The 23,371-nt window shown below is 45.3% G+C and overlaps 1 protein-coding gene across 2 annotated transcripts in view; it reads left to right on the top strand.

Annotated features, from left to right (window-relative positions):
* The first annotated feature begins 9,126 nt into the window (after positions 1-9,126).
* LOC138274853 (glutathione synthetase-like) overlaps positions 9,127-23,371 on the top strand; it is a 186,661-nt gene continuing 172,416 nt past the window's right edge. For both annotated transcript variants that reach the window (XM_069219019.1, XM_069219020.1), the window contains exons 1-2: positions 9,127-9,257; positions 21,853-21,993. In XM_069219019.1, coding sequence (XP_069075120.1) covers positions 21,865-21,993 — 129 coding nt within the window. In that variant the 5' untranslated portion in view covers positions 9,127-9,257; positions 21,853-21,864. The remainder of the gene's footprint in view (positions 9,258-21,852; positions 21,994-23,371) is intronic.

The following is a 23,371-nucleotide window of genomic DNA, read 5'->3' as shown; positions in this document are numbered from 1 at the left end:
TATAAATGTATTCCCTTCAGACCAATAATGAATTCAAGTAAAACCGTTTTCTGAAAATCGAGCGCGCCTGTATGAATGTTTTCCTTTAAATAAACAATGACTTCTAAGCAAGTATAATGCCCCACCACTTTCAAAGATTACCAGATGCCACTGCAAACAGAATGTAAACAGTGTATTGATGAACTCTGGTTCCGTTCTGCAGCTTCCACTGGGACCAGGACATTATGTATTATGTTTTACAAAATAAATAAATTTAGCAGTGCAATGCACACTTTATATATTAAATTAAAAAAGTAAACAACTAGTGCATTTTAAACAAAGTTGTGTCCCTAATGTCATTATTGTGAACACATGAGAAATGGTGAGCTTGAGCAAAACCTTCGGCTCTGTTCTTCAATGAGTGATAGTCCCTTCCAATTGATCAGGAATCAAAATGTGTTAACATTAAGGAATAATTTAAGTAATTGTTAGAAAATGGGTCTCTAGTTTGCAGAGGTATGCACCCTGTCCAAGTAGGGACCACAATCCTAGTCTGGTTAAATCAGATACACACCCTAAATTAAGCTATGGCCACCCTCTGGTAGCTTGGCAGGGAGCAGTCAGGCTTAAGTTATGAGGCAAGGTGTAAAGCATTTGTGCAATACTTAACTACAGTAACACAGTGAAAGACACCATAAAAAGACTCCACACCAGTTTGGAAAAATAAAGATTATTTATTTGAGTTAAAAGTGTCCAAACAGAACAAAAATCAAAGATATACTTTTTCATTTATACACACTCGATCTGTGTAGTCAGTTTCAGTGCTTGTGAAAAAGTGCAGGCATCCCTCTAGGGCAGTTATGGTAATATCCTATCTAACACCCCGGATGGCCCTGCCTCAAAAGCAAGACAATGAGATTTCAGTAAGAAATACACCCCCCTTCTCAAATCTCCTTGGTGAGGTGGGGGTTTTATAGACAGGCTGCACAGGCTTAGCAGCACAGTACCTGGGGTTCAGAATCTCAACTCCAGCGGGCCTCAGACACGGGGCCCATGTTGATGAGAGGTACAGTGTACAGGTGAAGGTGGGGCTTGGGAGGATCAGCCGCAGAGAGATCTGTGCAAGTCTTTGGCCCTGGGGAACCTGAGGAAGGCATGTTCTGCTTGTTGCAGTTGCTAGGCAAGGAAAGGACTCCCATGTCGCGCAGGGCTCCCAATGCACTGTAGTGAAGAAGTGCTGATCACAAGCATTGGACTCACTGCAGAGGCATCCTTGCTTGGCCCTCCAAAAGTGGGAGCACAGGGATAACCAAGGCATGATGCAGGCAGGCTGCCAGAGTGGCACAGTGGCACTGGATCGATAAGGTGCACCTGGCTTGATCCCTCAGCCGCTCCAGCAAGGACGGACATGCTCAGCCAAATCGTATAGTATAGGAAGTCTTTGATGTCTCTGAGACCTCGGGGGACAACAGAGGGCAAACCAACAAGCCATTGGAGTCACTCAGGGAGTAGAGATTGTAGAGGCAGGTTCAGTTCCCCCTCACTGCACAGGTAGCAGGCAGCAGGGCAACACAGCAGAGCACATTGCAAAGTGGCAGTCCCTCCTGGCAGCACAACAATTAGCAGGCCAACACGGCAAAGCAAGTGGCAGTCCCTCGTGGCAGCGTAGCTTCTCTTGGTTGCAGAGCTTCCTTAGGACCCCAAAGTGAACTAGTTTGGTTGGGTTTAAGATCCAGTACTTATACCCAAAAAGGCATTTGATGTAGGGGAGACTTCAAAGGAGTTCTCTGAAGTGCACAAGGGTCCATTTCATGCTAGCCCCGCCTGCCAGGCTTTCTTTAGTGGGTAATCAGTCATTTGTGTGGAGACAGGACACCACCTGTTGAAGTGTAAGTGTGAATCCCTCCCCTTCCCTCTGCCCAGGAAGACCCTTCAGTATACAGCTGAATGCATATGCAGCGGAGTGTCCTGTGCTTGTGGCTGTCAAGACGGAATTCATAAAGTGTAGCTGTCACCCAGCCTAGACATGAATTCAGAGACAGGCTAAGACACAGAGGGGGTCATTCTAACCCTGGCGGTCGGCGACCGCCAGGGCTAAAATGACGGAAGCACCGCCAACAGGCTGGCGGTGCTTCCCAGCCCATTCTGACCGCGGCGGTAAAGCCGCGGTCAGAAAAGGGGATCCACCGGTTTTCCGCCGGTTTTCCCCTTGCTGGGCTGAATCTCCATGGCGGCGAGCAAGCAGCGCCGCCATGGAGATTCCGACCCCCTTCCCGCCGTCCTGTTCCTGGCGGTTTTTACCGCCAGGAACAGGATGGCGGGAACGGGTGTCGTGGGGCTCCCTGGGGCCCCTGCACTGCCCATGCCACTGGCATGGGCAGTGCAGGGGCCCCCTAACAGGGCCCCAGCATGATTTTCACTGTCTGCTTCGCAGACAGTGAAAATCGCGACGGGTGCAACTGCACCCGTCGCACCCCTGCAACCCCGCCGGCTCCATTCGGAGCCGGCTTCTGGGTTGCAGGGCCTTTCCCGCTGGGCCGGCGGGTGCTCCCTTGGCGGGCGCCCGCCGGCCCAGCGGGAAATCCAGAATGGCCTCCGCGGTCTTTTGACCGCGGAGCGGCCAAGTGGCGGTTCACGCCGCCCGCCAAGGTAGGAATGACCCCCAGAATGGTTAAAGTAAGGAAATGCCAACTTTCTAAAAGTGTCACGGTTTCGGGCGGGTCTGATCAGGACTTTGGTTGGGACACCCCTTGAGGTCACCGAATATCCTAAAGAGGTAGTACACTGGGGCAGAGGAGCAGCTAAAGGCATACACGGAAAGGACAGCTATGGATAGGCACAGGAAACAGGAAAGTAAAAGCAGAGCAACCCTTGTGCGAACAAACAGGAAACAGATTACCAGTGGACAAACATGCTGGGGTTGTACACAGAGTAAGGCGCAGAACCTCCCACAGTGACAGGGAATCTCAATGCCTCTGTGCAGTTTGCTCTTACAGATAGTCACCCTGCCAGCCCCATAGAAAGGAGGCGGCAGAAGTGATTCTGTCTCTGGACCCTAGAGCACAAACAAGGATAGTACTTACATACACAGGACACGCTCTTGTGGGTCCAGCTGGAAACACAGTGGCGATTCCTGAGAAAACAGCAATAGCACACTGTCACTGTTAGGCACGATATACAACGTATAACACTGGACAAGGATGGGGGCTGGAATTGCCTCCTGGAAACCAGGAGCCAACCCCAGTACACAGGAGGACACGTATACACTGGTGAAGACTGATAGAACACTTACCAGACACAAAGAACCAAGAAGAAACAGAAACAGAAGGGAACAAACAAAGAGGCAGAGGCAAGAACTAGGAACAGGCTCAGGCTGAAGCAAAGGCGGGACTAGGACTTGAAAACAGGGCGCAAACTTCTGTCTGGGACAGACAGAGACAGGACTGGGAAACTGAGAACAGGCTCTGGCTGGAACAGGCAAGGACAGGACTGGAATACAGGGAGTAGGAAATGAGCAGTAAACAGGACTGGGAAACAGAGAGAAGGTTCAGGCTGAAACAAGGCAGGAGCAGGGCAGAGAAACAGGGAGCAGGCTTTGGAAGAAACAAACAGGTACAAGGCTAAGAAATAGGGAGCAGACTCTGGCTGGAAAAATCAGGAGCAGGGCAGAGAAACAGGAAAAAGGATCAGGCTGGAACAGAACAGGAACAAAACTGGAACACCATCCGACAAGGGGTCTGTAACACAAAGGAATTGAAGTCCGATGCACGACGGGGAGCTTGAGGAAATGGCTGCTTATAAGCAGTTCCAAGCTGGGCTGCACAGGAGAGGTTTCAGGTGTGTGTGGTTTCGGACACTTGCAAGTCCTGGAGGACAGGATCCAGTGAAAAGGAGCAACTGGACTTCTCCCATTGAAAACAATGGGAAACAGAATCCGGGTTTTCCTGACTACCAAGCTGTGCATTATGGGATTTGGAGTCCCAAGAAGCAAATGTAGTCCTACACAAGTGTACCATGGAGAAAAGAGAAACAAACAGGAGTCAGCAAGGGACTCTAGATAGGTGTTCAAGGTGATTCCCAGGCTTCTGACAGTCCCCTTACAGCGCCCCCTGGAAATGGGACGACCGAGTCGTAACAAAAAGTGGAATTTTCAGACTTACAATTTGAAATCCGACTTCATCGTAAGTTGTGATTTTAAACTGTGAGTCCAGAGACACCAAACCCCATATGTGTATCCCTCCACAATTAGAAACTACAACTATAAGATGTTTTAAGGCAACCCCAATGTTAACCTATGGCAGAGACAGTCCTTGCAGCAGTGACAAATTAATTTAAGAGTTTTGCAGTACTTGGACATGTTAAACTAAAAAGTACATGTCCAACTTTTTAAATACACTGCACCCTGTCCTTGGGGCTAAGGGGTGACATATGTAATAAAAAGGAAGGTTTGGGTCTGGCCAGGGTGTACCCTTTGCCACGTCGACATGGCAGTTTACAACTGCACACACTGGCTCTGTAGTGGCAGGCCTGTGGCATGTTTGAAGGCTACTGCAGTGGGTCACACAATCAGTGCTGCAGGCCCACTAGTAGCATTTAATTTACAGGCCCTAGGCATATAAAGTGCACTTTACAAGAGACTTACCAGTAAATTAAATATGCCAGTGGTGGACACGCTGCTGTTACTATGTTTTAGAGTTCAGAGCACCTGCACTTTAGTATTGGTCAGCAATGGTAAAGTGTGCAGAATCCTAAAAGCAACCAAAGATGAGTCAGAAAACAGGAAGTCAGAGGGCAAAAAGTTAGAGGAAACTACACCAAGGATGCCAGGTCTAACATTCATTAACATAGTACCTATTCTCCATATTCTCTATATCAGTTAACACACATGGACCTACTACATTTTTAATCTCTTTTTTGTCCTTTCCCTATGAGTTATCAAAATTTCTCTCATTGTGGATCGCACTCAGGGAACTATTGAGTCATGACAATTGTTGGTTTAAACAATGTTATGGCACTATATCCTCTTGAAACAAAGACATACTTTTTCATGCAGTTCAGAAATTAATAATGTTCCCCTGGAATATCACTTAAGCACCCTACAATACACATTTGCCTGTGCTGTGTTATATTAATCATACAGCTATTATGAAACTTCATAGATCTAATAAATTGTAATGTCATCAGGGTTAAGGAAATGTGGCATTGCTTTCTATGTAGGTTCAGTGTCAAAGTTCAAATGATGACACTTCCTGTGACTTCACCAAGGTCAAAAGGGGAGCGATGTCACATCTGCTATCCCCGGGATTTTGGTGAATTGACGTTGATGCCAATTATTATAAATTCTGAACCAAAGTGCATCAGACTTAAAAAGTGCAATAATGATCCCAGCTGTAGCTGGGCCACTCATAATGACGGCATGTGCTGGAAGGCCCATCCTAATTAAGATGGGCCTTTCAATTGATTGAAGCGGGTGTTAGTGTGGCAGGTGGAGCACCGAAAAAGTGTTTATGATAGCAAAGCCAGCAAAGGACCCACTATGAGAAACTAAATAGTTGCCCCAGTCTCTAAATAAGGCAGAGAGGAAGTGCAAGGGGCACAGACCGGGCATCTGCCGAATTTTAGCAAATACCACCTTCTGCCCACCTCTTAATAACCTCATTAAGATAGACAACTGTAACATGAACATCTACCAGTGATTATAGAGGTTATGTCAAAGCGAAGGAAAGCCACTATGATATGTAAATACATTATAAACAGATACCCCAGAAAGGTGCCTGAGGGTAGAGTGGGAGAGGGGAAGAAGGGAGGGGTTGTTTCCATTGTAGAGTTAGAGGTGAATTTAAAATTATAAACAAACAAAGGCTGGTCCTTATGCTAATGGCCTGTTGTGGGTCCATTCTAATTCCCAGCCTGGGCACAGGAGACATCTTAGCTTTTAGCTTGCGACCCTGTTGCACTTTTTACCTAGTCCACTTCGACCTACATTGCCAGCTCAGTTTTGTTCTATTTAATTATGTATTTCCTTTTAGCACTGCTTGCAGATGCGTACATCTTAGACAAATGTTTTTGTTTTCCTAATCAGTGTCATTCCGAGAAAGAATCATTATCAGTGATGTACATGGGTAATGTACGTTGACAAGAACAGAATGCGAACAGGGTAGGTATTTGTTATGTAATTGCTGACAGACGTTTGCGCACACAGCCTGATGTTTAGGTACACAGTCGCGTCAGGATTACTGCACAAACAATAACATGTGCCTTATAAATACACCTAATGAGACCAAGGTCGTTAGAGGGGGTTCCACCAGGATACACCATCTAGACTCCACACTGCTTCACAGGGAATCTCAGCCTTGTGTCCCTACAATTCCTGATCCGGAGACTAAGAGGCCGACCTCGTCCCAAGGTAGCGGGGTTGGGGGAACGTCTCATGGACACTGTATTGGCAGATTAGGCTTATCATGCCCAGCTCTTGCTTTAGGGTAGGGTTTAGGCCTTAATATTAGGAATTGCATATTTCATGCTTATTGCAATATGTTTGGGGGTTTGATAGTTACCACTTTTATCCTCACCATTCTGCTTCTGTTATTTCTCATTGTCATAATCATTGCAGCACATGTATTTTATCGTAGATTGCAGTCTTTTCAATAAATATATATATATGTGTGAAAACCGCCCTGCATCTTCATTGCCTGTGTGTGTGTAAGAGACTTATTTCTAACGAGAGAAGAGGGGTAAGATTTGTTACACCACGGCGTCCCTGAGAGTTCTTCAGAGTCCATGCGCTTGGTGGCCAGAAATCACCTTTACTACATAGCGTTTGGGTGAGGAACTGCTAGAGAGCCGGGGGGGGGGTTGGGCTGACAGCTTCTAACGGAGGTAGGAGTGACTCAGTCGCTTATGTACAGAAGGGTTGTCTCCCCTAATTCAGCAGCCTCACTGAGAGGCGAGAGTCATTCACGACAGGCCATGGGAGAACAAGCTAGGTACATTGGATGCAACAGACCTAACATCAGCAGCTCCAGTCCTGCAGGCTGCAGCTGATGCAAATACTGCTACACAAATACCACATACAAACATGTTAATGGAGCGGGGTTTGAACCCCTTGCAGAGAGAGTCTGCAACTGTGGCACGGTTTGCTGCATATAGAATTGTTTCTGGTTTTCTGTGCTCACAAATGAACTCTAAGGAGAACCTCAGATTTCATCCTTTGCTGGAGGCAGGGGTCCAGGGCTGTAGCTTAGTCAGTGGGACTCAGAAGGTGTGAATTTTAAATTTCCCAACTAAAAAAAACAGTGGGCCACAAGGAATAGGGATGAGATGACCAAGGTTTGTGGTGCACTGTTTCCATTAGGAAGGGGGTCTGTACTGGTTTCCACCAGGTGGGCCTCTGTGTAGAGTATTACGGCGGGTGAAAAACAATGAGTTAAATGCTGCTCCAGAGCTGTTGCCACAGTTTAGAATATTTGCAAGCATTAATCCCATCACCTTTTGGTGTTTAATTGCCAGTTGCATGTCTGGAAACCTGAATATGGTAGAGCTTCAAGCCTACTTATATTTGTGAATTCTAAAACATAGTCAATTTGCACATATTCAAGCAGCTTTACTAACTTTAACCACACTATATAATAAAGATTCAGCTCCCAAAAATAACAATTTTGAAAGCTCTTAGTGAAAGAGTGCATTAGGGGGACATTACACCCCAAGCAACCCCCACCCTTCAAGCTGTGTCCCTGCCTGTCCCACCTGGGCCTGGTAGTTCCCCCTTGGAACCGATGGCCCATGTACGTGTAGGTCATGTAGAAAACAACGGCCTGGAGTTCCTGCCCTGGGATCACTTATTTTATATGTATTTTCACTGCATTCACACTTCTTTGCCTCTGCTAAGAGAAACCTTGCTGGCAGAGTTGTCAAATGGGTGCATGTGGGCAGTGCCTTTCCAATTCCCACGTTTTACAAATCATTTTATCAAGTCACCAACAGCTCCCTGTGCCAAGAGCTGCACAGAGAGGTGGGCGCAGCAGCAGTTTGTTAGGGCGAGCCAAGGATCACACTCGTCCGGAAGAGCCTGTGCGCAAGTGAGCCATGAAAGCGCTTGATATGCAGATTGTGCAACAAACTTGATATACAAATATGATACAATCTCTCTAAAATTCAAAAAAGTGTATTTCTTTAACATGCCAAGTGTTTCACCTTAGTACATCAGATAACACTGCAAAGACAGATATGTATTTAATAATGTGATCGTTTTGAAACATGAACTTGGAAACTTTAAAAGCTTGCCCCCAAGGACAGTGCTGTTAGTGAACTAAGGGCCATATGTACGAAAGCTTTTTCCCATAGACACAGAATGGGTAAAATCCTTTGGTACATCTGGCCCTAAGAGACTAATCAGTAGTCATGTAAACCCTAAACATGGACTAGATTCTTATTATACATGTAGCAACCTTGTAGTCTAGTACATGAAACGTAAGCGGTGCTTGTAAAGAGTGCATCCGGAACTTAGGGCCAGATGTAGCAAAGGTTCTGTGTCTATGGGAAAATGAGTTCGTACATATGGCCCTTAGATATTTAAACATGCTTTCATATGTGATAATAAAGAAAACAGATGGCTTCTGAAATAAAATGTTTGTCTAGAATCAGAAAATGTGGACAAGCTGGGAAGCTTGCAGTTCAGCTACCAGATGTATATATATCTCTCTCGTCGGTTTAAAGCAATGGTCGCCTTTTTGACTTTCCAAGCTTGGCGCAAGACGAGAAAAAGCAACACAGACATCGGACTCGGGCTGCCCAGATGCAACTACAAATGCAGAAGTCGGCCGTTTGCAGAAACCTTGCACTGGTCTAGCGCAAAAACCAAGGAAGTGCCTCATAGTTCACTTATTGTACCACTTTTGCTGTTTGTATAATAAGAAATATGGCAGACTGTATAACTGATGCCAGAAAGTAAACAATGCGCTAATTGCGGCTGGTAGGAGCAGTTGTGGCCCGAGGTGTTTGCATTGCATTGGATGGCCGGGAGTTTGTTTATTAACTGGTGAAAGACTGAGATGAGACAGGCCGGGAGAGTTGTGACAGTTGTGGATCGCCTGCAGCGCCTAGAAGAGCGCACGCCTCACTGTTCTTTATAAGGTCGACGCATCTCTATGAGATGACTACTGTGCCCGCGGACACAGGGACCGTCCTCACGGGGTGACTGCTGTCACAGAGCCCTCTCTCGCCTCGGAGGCAACCACTGGGGGGAGCCCTCGGCGACCGGTGAAGCAGGCCCGGAGCCGGTGAGTATGTGCCACGCTCCCACCGACTGACTGCGCCTACATCCCCCCGCAGCCCCTGCGTGCGCTACTGACGCGTGGACCTGAGACACGGAACAGCCCCGCTGGCCACGCGTAGGGACTGATCATCCAGTGACCTTAGAGGACTCCAAAACCATCCACGAACTCTGAGTGAGCCCCCCCTGTCTCTTAAAAGGCAGCAGTCAACCTCCAAACACAGTTTTCTAACATCTACCTTTCTTTTATGTGTACACATATTTAATATCGGGGGTCACAAAAAACATTCCGCATTATCATAAAAAGCTGACAAAGCCAAACCATTGTGCATTGCTACAAAAGGAGAGTCATCCACTGGCCGTATGTGACACCTGTTGCCAGTTAGCGTGGGAGTGATCCCTTGAGGATCTCTGTAGCGCCCACAGAAGCCGAGACTCCGAGCCCCCACTTCTTGCCAGCAGCAATGCGCTCTTTTGTCAGAAGGACCTACCAAACTGGGCCAGAACCAGCCGCCTGCCAAGGCTGCAGTGCTTCTCATGAGAGGAACCCCAGGGGCATCACGACATTTGTTTGTAAAGGGAGCAGGACAGCCTTTCTTGGCGCCTTCTTTCTATACTGCCTTCCTCCTTCATTACTATTGTCAACCTTTTAAATATTATGGTAAAAGTGTGATCATTAACTGAAGGTTGGCACCACCTTCCGTCTTTCTAGTGCAGAAGACATATATCAGTGGGGAAAAATGGACCTTCTTTGATGGCAGTGTGATAAATATTAGGCCTGATATACGGTCACTAAAAGACCTGATAGTGGTGTCCTCGAAGAATGAAGAAGGAGCTATGAGGGACAGCTGGCAGGCCATTTATTGGGAAGGGTTTGATAGGAAAATTGTTCTTCTAGGTGTATTGAAAACAATGTCCTTGAATTGTAATAGCATTATTTGCAATTACCTGTATAAACTAAGTTGGTTCTGGAAACAATGCTTCTAGTTATAGAAACTAGGGCACAAAGGGTGTTAAAAATAAGAATACTGGTTACTTAGGTAAAGAATATAGGTTAAGTGAAGGGAGACTGCTTGTGCTTGGACAATTAGGTGAAATAGAGCTAATCATCAGGTAAAATGGAAACCTATCCTTTCTACTGTGTCCTCTTGGATGTTTTGCCTTTTTGATGAGCCCTTTTTTTGCTGGCATTAGAACTCTGTGCACTTTCCCCTATCAACCAGTAGTAAAGTGTTTGTGCTCCTCCTTTCAACTTGTTAACATCGGTGTACATTTATTGGTTTATTTAACTTACCTGTAAGTTCCTACAGTAAGGAAACAGTGTACCCCGGGCTAGTAAGTTAAATGTCACCAGTGGGCTGCAACATCCATTGGACCACCCACTGCAGTGACATGCCATGGGTAGCACAACTCTTCAGGTTTAAAATACAAAATCAACCTATCAAAATAACCTCTTTCTGGCAGCCCTTAATTCCCCTTTTACAATTATTATTATGTCACCTCTAAGAAGGCCTTACCTCTTAGTATTTAAAAGTAGAAGATGTGAAAATGTAATGTTAAACATGTCCTCACATGGTTGGCTGGTCTATAGGAAATGTGGGATACAATATTAACATTAAAATATGTTATCTCCAGCTACGGAAATACTTATAGCAAGCCCAATTCACTGGTGAAGTAGGATTTTCAATAAATATTTAGAAAAGATAACTTTTAGAACTTTACCTTTGCCCTGCCTGGAGTCCCTGGATATTACATCTGCATTTTGCTCTCCCACCTCTGCATCCAGTATTTAGCATTTGAATAGGTGGGAACGAGGTGTCAGCTTGCTCCCAGGAGCAAACAATAGGCTGACTTAAATGAGTAGAGATGAGCTAGCTGAACCTCACAGAATATGCAGAGTAGGGCTAGGAGGAGCTTTTTTGATATTAAACTGTCAAATACTGGTTGAAGGTGACATCCTTTTAGACAGATACAATTTAAGGCACACGCCGATATAATCTATACTCCTTTAGCAGTCTCATGCATTAGCACAACATTTTATTCTTGGCAAATTCTGTCTCTTCTTTTGACCATCAGTCGCAGTAAATTCACTGCTTTGACCGTCAGTTATAGCCAATTCTCAGCCAGCACATGTTTTGTCATCCGGGGGTATCTCTGTGACTTCATCAAGGCTGTCCAGTTGATTAATCAAACAATTCTCTGATTCACAATCCTCACAATCGCCTCATGCCTCTATTACTGTAATGAGCTCTATTTAGGGCTTAATACAAACCCTGCTTAATAGGCTGCAAGTTGCACAAAATTTGGCTGGGCGACTAATTCTGAACATCCTCAAACTCAAGTCTGTATCTAAGGAACTAATAAGGCTGCACTGATTTTCAGTGCGAAAGAGAGCACAATTTAAAGCTCTGTGCCTTGCTCAAAAAGCCCTTCAAAAGAGAGGGCTCACATTCCTGATATCGAGGATCCACTGGTATGCTCCCAACCATAAACTCAGGTCAGCTAGTCTGATAATACGCAGAGTGAAACCGTCCATCTGGAGCCATCTTTTTACTCTGCAACTGTTTACCAACTCATGGTGAGTCAGTGGACTCACATGTCCATTTTGGAAAACTGTTAAAACGTGGCTTTTCTCACAATAGTTTTTTCTCTGTGACCTTTCTGATGTGGCTTGTGGTATCAGCGCCAAGATGCCATCTGGCATTAACTGCACTTTAGAAATGTTGTTTTATTTAATTTCACTTGGACAGGGCTGTTGTTTTGCCCCTCCCCAAAACCAGACAGGCCTCAATCACAGAGGCCTGTTTTTTACACTACAGTGTCACAGCCTGGTTGAAGGGTCTGCTGGGTTTACATAGAACATTTCAGGCACACTTCACTGCAGGGAAATTGCATACCAACACAATATAGATATATCTACTGTCTACTTCCTGATAAATGTGCTTTTCTTCTACCAAACGTCTGTTTTCTGAGGCTGTTGTGGGTACAGACCTGTTTCAAACTAGATTTTAGAGTTAGATGTAGGAGATCGCTAGGAACACCATGGTACATCTTCACACACACCCCCATCCCTCAGAGTCCAAGTTAGTGTGGCAGAAGACTTCAGCCATATTGAAATAGCAAACATGGGGAGGGTTAGCCCCAGGAACCTTTATCCCATTGGCTAGGGCGTCCCCAGGGGTCATTGTCATCCACTCGCTCGTGCCAGGCTTAAATGTGGTGACTCAAGTCACCTACTTCAGAATATTTCTGGACCTGATAATTATCAGAAAAGGACTGAACCAGCTGCCTGCAACCTGTGATGAGCCTGGGGACTGGACCTGCACTCTCTTATTCCTAGGACAAAGAAGTGGACTCCAAAGGCTGACCTCCCGTTCAAGGTACAGGGACATAACAAGCTCCAAGATGCTTTTACTGCAATCCAGCTGATCAATGCTACCTGGTCCTGGGCTGGACTCTACCTGACACCCTGTGAGGCTCTAAGTGCCTCTTCTGATTGCCTATGTGCTTTAAAAGTGTACTCTTGTGGTGGATTGGGTCTAAAGGACTAAAGTCAGAAGATGAAATGTTTTGCCCAGGATGACCCTGGTTGGTGTATCTGACCTGTGCTGATCGAGTTTAGCATCAAATAGCGTCTAGGTTCTGTTCTTCCCAGTCCATTGACTATCATTGGTACGTTGTGCTTTTTGGTGCTATTTCTATTTAAAAATGCATATCTCAGGTTTCCTGAAGTGGATTTTTGTCATTTTGGTGCCATTTTGTTTATTGAATTTTACTCTAGTTTTCTAATTCATTTTGAGATGTTCTATTGCTTTGCACTTGTAACTTTATTAGTGTTTTAGTACTGCATAAATACTTTACACATTGACTCAAAGGTAAGCCTGTCTGCTCTTTGCCGTAGCTACCAGGGTTTGAGCTTTTGCTCATTTAGTGGTTCACCCTGGCAATTACTGATTATTACTTGAAGTGGGTAATTATTCCCCTCAACTAATAACCCATTGTCTTACAGTAAGAGAGAGGGAAGCTAAGCAGAGCATATTATTATTATTTTATTAAAATAAGTGAGCACAGAAGAAGCAGTTGTGTACAAGTTAGGAACCCCCTGCTTCTACAGAATATTCTTATGTTTTGTTCCACACAAGTACCTTTGCGTGCTTGCAGACATGTGATGCAGTGATGGATTGCTCTATTTTAGAATCTGTTTGGGTACATCTGATATTTTGGATGTCGAGGAGACTAATGCTGAGGTTTGTATGTCCCCATGAGGAAGTCTGGTCTTGAATTTCACTGAAGGCCGGACAAATATTAATAACCTGGAAAGCTGACTCCCTCTTGGGACTCTGCAAATAAACACTGTCAATATCATTAATGTGCTGCATCCTGTCCTCAGACTGGCCAGACTTTCCCCTCTGATATATTGCGACCACCTTCATTTTTGATCCAAACTGAACACCAAGAACATCCGTGTATCAATTGAGTCTTGGGGGGGAGGTGCAAAGCAATCCAAGGCTTACTTAGGGAGGATGTGTTGGTTGTAAACGTAGAAACAATGAATGAATGAAACTTTATACAAAATGCAACATCCACCTGAAGGCATCCCACTGCAAGGCTGAACTATTAGGCCCACTGCTTCACTGGGATGAATTAAAGAGCAATAGGGAACAGCTTGTTGCCAAAACTATGTTTGGAATTATGTCACAACTTCTCAGGTAATTTGTTCCAGTGAGGAGAAGTGAGAAACCAGAAACAGCGTCCACCTGCTCCGGTGTACTGGAACATGAGCTCAACCTAGAACATGTGAGAAGAGGAACGAAGGATGCAAGAGGACATGTAGTTATGAAGCAGTGATATCTAGAACAAGTGCCAGCAAGTGGCTTGTGCAACACAAAAAGTGTCTTAAACAGGATCGGTTTATTCACAGGTAACATATAGAGAAAGTACTGAAGGTAAATTAAGTGACTGATGCGCCAATGCACAATGCCAAGGATAAGATGTTTAGGGAAGCCAAACAAGACTGCATTCCCATATGGATTAGATAGCTGCTTGATCATCATCCTTCTCCCTTCAAGGGGAGTCAAAGAAGAAATATCCTTGATGTTAGACCTGACAGCCTTAGGGTGGTCACCCCTCACTTTTTGCCTGCCCCCCTCCATTTTTTAGATACTGTTTTTGCTGGTTTTAAGACTCTGCACACTTTACCACTGCTAACCAGTGCTAAAGTGCATATGCTCTCTCCCTTTTAAACATGGTAACATTGGATCATACCCAATTGGACTATTTAATTTACTTATAAGTCCCTAGTAGAGTGCATTATATGTGCCCAGGGCCTGCAGATTAAATGCTACTAGTGAGCCTTCAGCACTGATTGTGCCACTCACTTAAGTTGCTCCTTAACCTTGTCTCAGGCCTGACATTGCAAGGCCTGTGTGTGCAGTTTCACTGCCAATTCGACATGGCATTTAAAGGTATTTGCCAAGCCTAGAACTCCCCTTTTTCTACATATAAGTCACACCTAAGGTATGCCTTAGGTAACCCATAGGGTAGGTCGCTGTGTAGGCAAAAGGCAGGACATGTACCTATTTAGTTTACATGTTCTGGCAGTGTAAAACTCCTAAATTCGTTTTTACGCTGCTGTGAGGCCTTCTCCCTTCATAGTCTAACATTGGGTCTGCCCTCATACATTGTTGAAGTGGCAGCTACTGATCTGAAATGAGTAGGAATGTCATATTTAGTATGGCCAGAATGGTGACTCAAAATCCTGCTGACTGGTGAAGTTGGATTTAATATTACTATTTTAGGAATGCCACTTTTAGAAAAGTGAGCATTTCTCTGCACTTAAATCCTTCTGTGCCTTACAATCCACGTCTGGCTGGGTTCAGTTGACAGCTCCCTTGTGCGTTCACTCAGACACACCCCAAACACAGGATACTCAGCCTCACTTGCATACATCTGCATTTTGACTGTGCCTTCCTGAGCTGGGAGGGTGGAGGCCCTGACACTTACATGTCAAAGGACTTTAGCCTGCCCTCACACAAAGGACTGCCACACCCCCTACTGAGACCCTGGCAGACAGGATTGAACTGAAAGGGGATCTTGTGCACTTCTAAGCCACTCTTTGAAGTCTCCCCCACATTAAAGGCACATTTGGGTATTCAAACAGGGCCACTGCCCCTACCAAATCAGACACTTCTGAGGTAGACACTCTACCTTAAAGACACTTCCTGGAGAAGAGAACCTGAACCAGAACCTGCATCCTGCCAAGAAGAACTGCCTGGCTGCCCAAAGGACTCACCTGACTGCTTTCTGTGAAGGACTGCTGCCTTGCTGTTGCCCTGCTGCCTTGCTGCTCTCTGGCTGTGGTGAGAAGTGCTCTCCAAGGGCTTGGATAGAGCTTGCCTCCTGTTCCCTGAAGTCTCAGGATCAAAAAGACTTCATCTCTACAAGAAGGACTCCTTGTGCAGCAAAAATCGATGCACAGCCTGTGAGAAATGACGCACAGCCTGTAACGTGGTGAAAAATTCACTGCACGCGAATCAGAACGACACAGCCCGACTTCGCAACAAGAAGATTGACGCAACACCAGTGTAGCGACCGGAAATTCGATGCACAGCCCACTGGATCAAACGCACAGCCGAGCCGGAATGACGCAGCCTGACTTCCAGAGAGGAATCGATGCAGCGCCTGCAGTGTGGTAGAAATTTCCACAGAATGCCCACCGGAGCGACGCAGCCCCTGTGACTTCGTCCTGCCAGTGCCGGAAATCCACGCATCGTCCCCTGGGCATCCGAAAAACCCACAACCCAAAGAGGATCCACGAATGGGCACCAAAATTGACGCACAGCCATCCCTGCATGAAAAGTAAACCTCCATGTTTTCCACGCATCTCCTCCTCTGCGGTTATTTGCGGAGATTTTGAACGCGAACCAGGTACTTTGTGCTTAAAAGAGGCATTTATTGCTTTTAAAAGATTAAAGACACTTTATATCATTTTTACAGTGATATTTCAACATATACTTATTGCATTTTAATCGTTTTGACCTGCATCTTATCAGATAAATATTATATATTTTTCTAAACACTGTCTGGTGTATTTGTGTGGTGCTATACTGTATTATTGCATGATTTATTGCACAAATACTTTACACATTGCCTTCTAAGTTAAGCCTGATTGCTCAGTGCCAAGCTACCAGAGGGTGGGCACAGGATTATTTGGATTGTGTGTGACTTAATCTGACTAGAGTGAGGGTCCTTGCTTGGACATTTCTAACACTAGAGTTCTTCCAAAGGGTGAAACATGTAGCAAGGATGTAATATTTCATTATCATAACTGTGTGAATAAAGGTTATTGAAGTACTAGTGGCCCATAAGGCCATTTATTGTGTTCCCTTATGGAACCTCTACGTTATAAGGATTCTAGGAATGTTGCTGAGGGACACAGTTGGGAGCTGACTGCGAGCAGCTTGGGTTGACTGCCTACATCTGATTAAGGAAATAACCACCAGAACCAGTGTTCAGTTCCTGCATGATTATTTCTACTTCCTCCAAAGGATCTCGCTGATTTGTGGACTGCAGGCAAGATTTTAGATCACAGTTTTGGGGCAAGGGATAGACCAGGAGCCTGTCGCTACCAAGTGGAAATCTGAGCCAAGGCTTGATTCCATGGACAAAAAAATATGTTTTATCTGTATTCAGCTGTGAGATCCACAGTGCAACTAAAGAAATAAATCCTCGAAGTTTAACAGGAGAGTCAGACGTACTACTACTTAGTTGCATTAGGTATCAAATGTGCACACACTAGCTGAAAAAAAAGCAAAGCCAAACGAATGAAATAAAGTAGCTTAATGGAGTTTAATCAACATCAAATAACTCCACAAAGTACATACTAGTTCTAAATACATAATTTTAATAGGGAAAAGCACTTTAGTTTGAACACAACTAAATACTACACATAAAATTACAAATGTACACAATGAAAACCATACATATTTTGCACCTCCTACAGTAGAGCTCTGTGCATGAAGGTCTCTCAGTGTTAAACAAAGGAACACCCCTTCTTTTGGTGTTTTTCCTGTTAACAATTGGATTACCGTCTTATTGTAGTTGTCAAACAGTTCTCAATGTAAAACCTTTTCCTGTTGCAATTGTCAGAGAGTTCACAATGTAATGTTCCCGGGCAGTCACAGATGATGCCCCAGTTTTGTCAAAGGAAGACTTTAATCTGTGGTGCCCAGGGCTCCTTTACCATGGACCATCAAACTTTGGACCAAGTACACCGTTTGGCTACTGACTTTTAAGGAAACAAGGTAGAGCAGTCCAAAGCTGACTTGGTGAAGTCATGGGTGACAGAAACGTAAAAATTTGCGACATATAATAAAAAACACTCAATCAATGTTCAGTAAATTATTTTTCTTGAAAAAGGAAAGGTACTTTAATGTACACATCTAACAAGCAAGCAAAAAATTACAATTATCTACACGATTTCAGGTGGAATTATAAAATAGAAACCCTCCCTAAGAAGTCTTGCAGATTAACGGGGAAAACACATATTCTAAAGAAAGGTGACAGGGATAGTTACTCCATAAATCTAGTGTTTTTGAAGTATATGTGAAGTATTGTGGCAAAGTGCACTTTATCATGCTCTCATCCTAAAAAACTCAAATTCTTCTATAAAACCCTATTACAGCACATAAAGCTTTTCTCACTCAATAAAGTTAGATCTACAGGGTTTGAAGTGTTATTCACAGTGTAAACAGAGATGGCTATTGCCTTTATCACCATATTGAATAATTGATAATTTAAGTTTATTGGTTTTAACATAATCATAAACATAATCATAAACATTGCCTTGTGTTCTGTATTTGAGGGATCAATCAGCGATTTTGACAGACCCAAAGTGTACATTGAAGTGAATATTGTGTTCCCAAAGAGGAAACAAGCATTTGCAGTGGCTACACCTAAAAAGAGTCATAAGTATTGGACCCCTTTCCATTGCATGTGTCTAGAGAGTTCATAATATAAAGCCTATACTGTTGCATTAGTCCGATAATTCACAAAGTAATACCCAATCCTGTTTTGTTTATCAAAAATCTGATGACGTAAAACCGTTCCTAATGTATTTGTCAGGGTTCACTATATCAAACCCCTTCCTTTTGTATTTGACAGCTAATAATATAATACCTGTTTCTATTGTATTTCTCTGAGTTTTCAAAATGTAAAATCCCTTTTAAGTGGTTTTGAGAATTTCAGTTTGGGGGTCCTATGGAAGTTAAATGTTTCTGGACCCCAGCTGTGTCAGTGTGATTCTTTCACCTATGTCCTGGGGCTGCCGTACCAAAGATCCTCAAACTGGGGAGCAAGTACCCACAGACGTCATTTCTTAAACATGTGTGGCCACTGACCAACCACTGACCACGGGAAGTGGGGACAGCCATCTTAGTACTCATGGGGTCATTATGACTTCAGCGGACGGAAAAGGCGGTCCGCCGAAGTCCCGTGGGGTCAGGTTGCCGCCAGTGCGGCTGTATTCCCGCGGGCCCCTTTAAGAGTTTCCAGCTGATTCAGCGGGCAGAAACAGTGTTTCCGCCCGCTGGCCCAGCAGGAAACAGCCTACAACATTGGTGCCGGCTCATAATTGAGCCGATGGTAAGGCTGCAGTGCGTAGGGTGCACCAGCAGCAGTGGCGCATTTCACTGTCTGCAAAGCAGACAGTGAACAGCATGACGGGCCGCCCCTAGGGGCCCCCTGCACCTCGTCTCCAGCAGCCTTTACTTAACGGTGTTAGCATCATGTGAAGACTGGCAGAGACGGGGGTCATAATCCCCAGGACGGCGCTGCTTGCAGCGCTGCCCTGGTGGATTGGATTGGATCTGGATTGCCAGACCCTCCTGTGGAGGAAGACTGGCGGTGCTGACCGTCCAACTGCTGCACGACGGCTGTAGTCAAAATGTGTCAGTCAGACCACCGTCAAAGCAGTCGGACTACCGCTTTAGTGGTGGTCAGACCGCCACAGTTGTCCTGCAGGATCGTAATCAGGTCCTCAGTTCTGAGTACTAAAAGAAGGTAAAAAAAAGACATAAGGATGAAGGGTAGGAAAACCCTAACCCCCTAAAATATTTTTTTTAATTTTCCACAAATTAAAATAAAAAAGAAGTTCGGGCTCCCTGCTTTTTTTCTAAACCCCACAGGATGGCCAGGGCCCAGTAGGGGGGAGGGGAAACAGTTGTTTATTTTTTAGGGGACAGGAGATTGGACCTCCTCTCAAGGCCCCCATCTATATTTTTAAGGGGTTCCTCTTCCCAAGCCTTTTTAAAGGCCCTGCGGACCTAAACCCCCAGGTGCCGGGTTACTTGCTGTGTCACGGGAAGCCCACCGTTGGGCAACAGCAGTTTCCCTGCCAGCACCAGCCGGGACAGGGAAACCTGTGTTTGCTTCTGCCTGCTAGGAGAATTTTTTAAACTCCTGCCAAACAGGAGCAAACACAATCTGCTCCCTGCTGGCTGTCATTTTTAAAATGCTCCAACCAGCTGTGAGCAGACTTTTGATCTGTTTCCTTGCCTGCACAGGTGTGGGCAGGTAAGCAGATCAAGATATTGCTCCCGCCCAGAAGGAGCAGCATATATAGTTGCTTCCTCTGGGCTGGAACAATGCTTGCTCCCACCAATGTCAGCATGGTGGGTGCCCTGGGTGGTACCAGGGCATCCACCTTTAATTGATGTAGGTCCTGGGGGATGGGGTCTCCGGGGCCGAATATGTCTCAGAGAGTGGGGCTGCATGGCCTCCCTCCCCTGATATAATAGGCTTGGGGAGGGGCACCACTAAATAAGGCCCTGATCGATGGGGTCCCCAGGGCTATAATAGGCTCGGAAGGGGGGCTCTTTCAGGAGCTGAGCTGCAAGCTACAGAAGTTATATCAATTAAATGTTGCAATATTTTTTTTTTTGGTGAGAGAAGATCATCTCTTGTGGCTTAGAGTTACTAGTGAATGACCACATCTGTGCCTCGGACATACTGACCTCAGTGTATCATCCTGTTACAAGATATCTCTTGAAGGCCAAGCAGTTAAAAACATCCACTGTGCAGTGCCTGAGAACAAAACTGCTACATTTTTATCTTCAATGTGTAATTCTGAATGGTTACTGCTCTCTGAGAACCGTGGGGAGTGTCACAAACTGTTGAAAATTGTATGTTTTAATTGTGCTTTCGTAGCTACTTAGATTTAGAGATGCCATTCCCCTGTGCTTGAGAGCGGATGCCGCCTTTCCATTCTCTCAAGACCTTTGCTAATGCTCAAAGAGTTATACTCCTGAGGAAATTCATTCTCATTTTTCTGTCTGAATATTAATTTAATTCTGCCATTTGGAGACTTTGGTCCTCATTATGAGGCTGGTGGTTTTGAGACCGCCAGCCCCACAGTGATGGTTGGACCACCGCACTCCAGGGGGTCCGACCACCACATTACAACCCAAAGCAGTTAAGCCACCAGGGGACCACTTCACAACTGGCAACAAGGTTCCCAGCGGGCTGGCAGACTCATGGTCAGCCACAGCGGCACTGAACTCTGTGCTACCCTGCTGATCATGATTCCTGTTTCCACCAGCCTTTCCATGGTGGGGACCCTGCAATGAAAAGGCTGGTGGAAACACAGTCCAGGGGGCCACAGGGGGCCCCAGGACTGCCCATGCCAAGGAGAGTGCAGGAGCCCCCCTCCTCTGCACCCTCAAAATGCACACTGTCTGCATTCTGAGGGTGTTGGTGTACTCTGGTATTGGCCTTGGCTCCCTTAAGAGAGTCGAGGCCAATACCATTGCACTGTTCCCGCCGGACTGACTGGTGGGAACATCGTAGTACGATGTTCCCACCAGTCAGCCCTGCAGGAACATCGTAATATGACCGGGGAGCAGCCGGTATGACAGCTGCCTCATCAGGAGGCTTTGGCAGTTGAAGTATCCCAAGTAGGCCATTTATTTGCTGACACCATCTGCTGCTATTTTCAATCATTCTTTCAGCTTCTTAGCTCAGCATTGTTATGAAATTTCCCTACAGGGGATTCTGAAATGTACTTATGATTATGACGACTTTAGAGTTTCTAACTTTGAAATTGCCCTATTTGAATCTCTTTGAATTATACTGACCTTTATCATGATAATCGATTTATAACAAATTTAAATGATTTTAATTTGTAACTTTGCTAATATGCCAATAAATCATATGTTTTCCAAGTCTACTACTCTGCCATCCTTGTAGTGCCTAATGTGCTTCACTGACATTGATATATTGTTGATGCCAAACCTTAGCCAGGGATGAAAGGTCCATCTGCATAAGTGCAGCTTCTACTTGGAGTTTCCACCAAGGATCTGCATGGTGCAAATCTCATCCAGCTGCAACAGTTGTGGGAACAGCTCTACAGTGGATAGCAGAGGGAGTTATTGTTTGATAAACCATGTTTCTCCTTGTTGCTGCAGTTGGAGCTCATGGTGTCCCATGTCTTTTAATCTGCTGCTCCTCTCCATATTATTGAGAGCCACCCTGGGTTCTCCAATGCTTGTTACTGCTTAGTAGCATGATGCGCTAATAAATGAAAAATTCATTTTGTTTCCTTTCAGTGTGCAGTCGCAATGGCAGGAGTTTGGGATGATGTTTTAGACGACCAGATGCTAGTTGAAGAAATCATTCAAGTTGCAGTTGATGCTGCTTTGCTTCAAGGATTTGTAAGAAGAACTCGAGAACAACCCAACACATCTGAGGTAACATCACTTTAAAGTCATGCACGGGACACATGCTCTTTCTCAACAAGTTCTTTACAGAGTGTCAAGATCTCGATTTCTTGAAGCCTGTCAGTCTGCAGCCTGATTACTTATTGCAGTCCTGGTTGGCTCTCCAGTGCAACTTTATTGGGTGCCTCTGGCACTGAGATGGATTGTGCACATGATTCCAGAAAATGTGAATCCCAGTGCAGAAACAAGATTGTGCTTGCACTGGAGACAGCACATTATTGGAAGTCAGATGGGGGGTTTGAAACCACCTGTCAACCTATCACTGCCAGAGGCAAACCAGACTCAGTTTCACGTGTGAGCAGGGATCCTCCTGAAGATCCGTGCAAAGTGTGTCTAAACCACTTTATGGGGAGATGCCTGGAAGGAGATCTTGGATCCAGGCCTCCCCCTCCAAAAGGAGTACCAATGAGGACATAAAATGTGTGCACTTCCTTTAGTTGTGCACAGTAGGTGCACCTTGAAAACACTTCTTTGCCCCTGCACCTGCCTCTGTATATGGTGAGGGCACAGGGTGAAGCATTCTCTCATTTCATGGCGTCACACCTCCATTCAAATGTGGCAACACCCCCCTCAACTTGAGATTATGCAAGAGTAATAGTGCACCTATGCAGTCTACTAACTAAGAGTCAGTGCCCCCTTGTGTAATACAGATCTGCCAAAAGGGTCACAAAAACGTGTTGCATCCTGGGGGCACTTCGCTAATGCTGCCTCTGGTGTTCCAAGCCATGTGCAGTCTGTTAATGTCGCTGCCTTGAAATTAATGGAGCAAAAAGTGGGACTCTATTGGCATGGGAGTGCCTGTGGATTGCTCCCATCAGGGAAGGTGTTGTAGAGCTTGTAGTTTAGGAGCCAGAATATGCTCCCACCATATTTCTCTGTATAACTTCCTCCTGCAGGAGGGGAGGGACATAAGGGACCAAATCCTTCCGGCTGCCCATCTTGGTTCCTGTTTCATATATTGTCCTTCTATTTCCTCTGTTCCTTATTGTCTTTACTTTGCTGCTAAGAGGCACCCCACCCTCTTGCTGTGTAGGGTGCTCCCAATTGTATTATACCATGTCCCCTTTAAGCTCCACACACTATAAGAGTTGCTTGTTGCCTCCTCTTCTTCCTGATGCACCTCTTCCGTGGTGCCCCTCTGCTCTCCATGCCTCACTTGGTACCACAGACATGCTATGTTCCATTCCATTCACGTCCTGAAAAGCCCTGGTCCTTTCCCCTCCAAAACTGCTCACAGCACCAAGCTCAGGCAAAACACAAGGAGACAATTTCATCAAGAGCTTGAAGATTAAACTGCTTTGAAAACCTTTGCCAAATAATGTATAATTCTTGAAGGAAGCTTACTCCC

The sequence above is a fragment of the Pleurodeles waltl genome, chromosome 2_2 (assembly GCF_031143425.1).
Source record: "Pleurodeles waltl isolate 20211129_DDA chromosome 2_2, aPleWal1.hap1.20221129, whole genome shotgun sequence".
NCBI classification, from domain to species: Eukaryota; Metazoa; Chordata; class Amphibia; order Caudata; family Salamandridae; genus Pleurodeles; species Pleurodeles waltl.
Note: the sequence above shows the minus strand (reverse complement) of the source record. Positions and strands in the feature narration are given on the sequence as shown.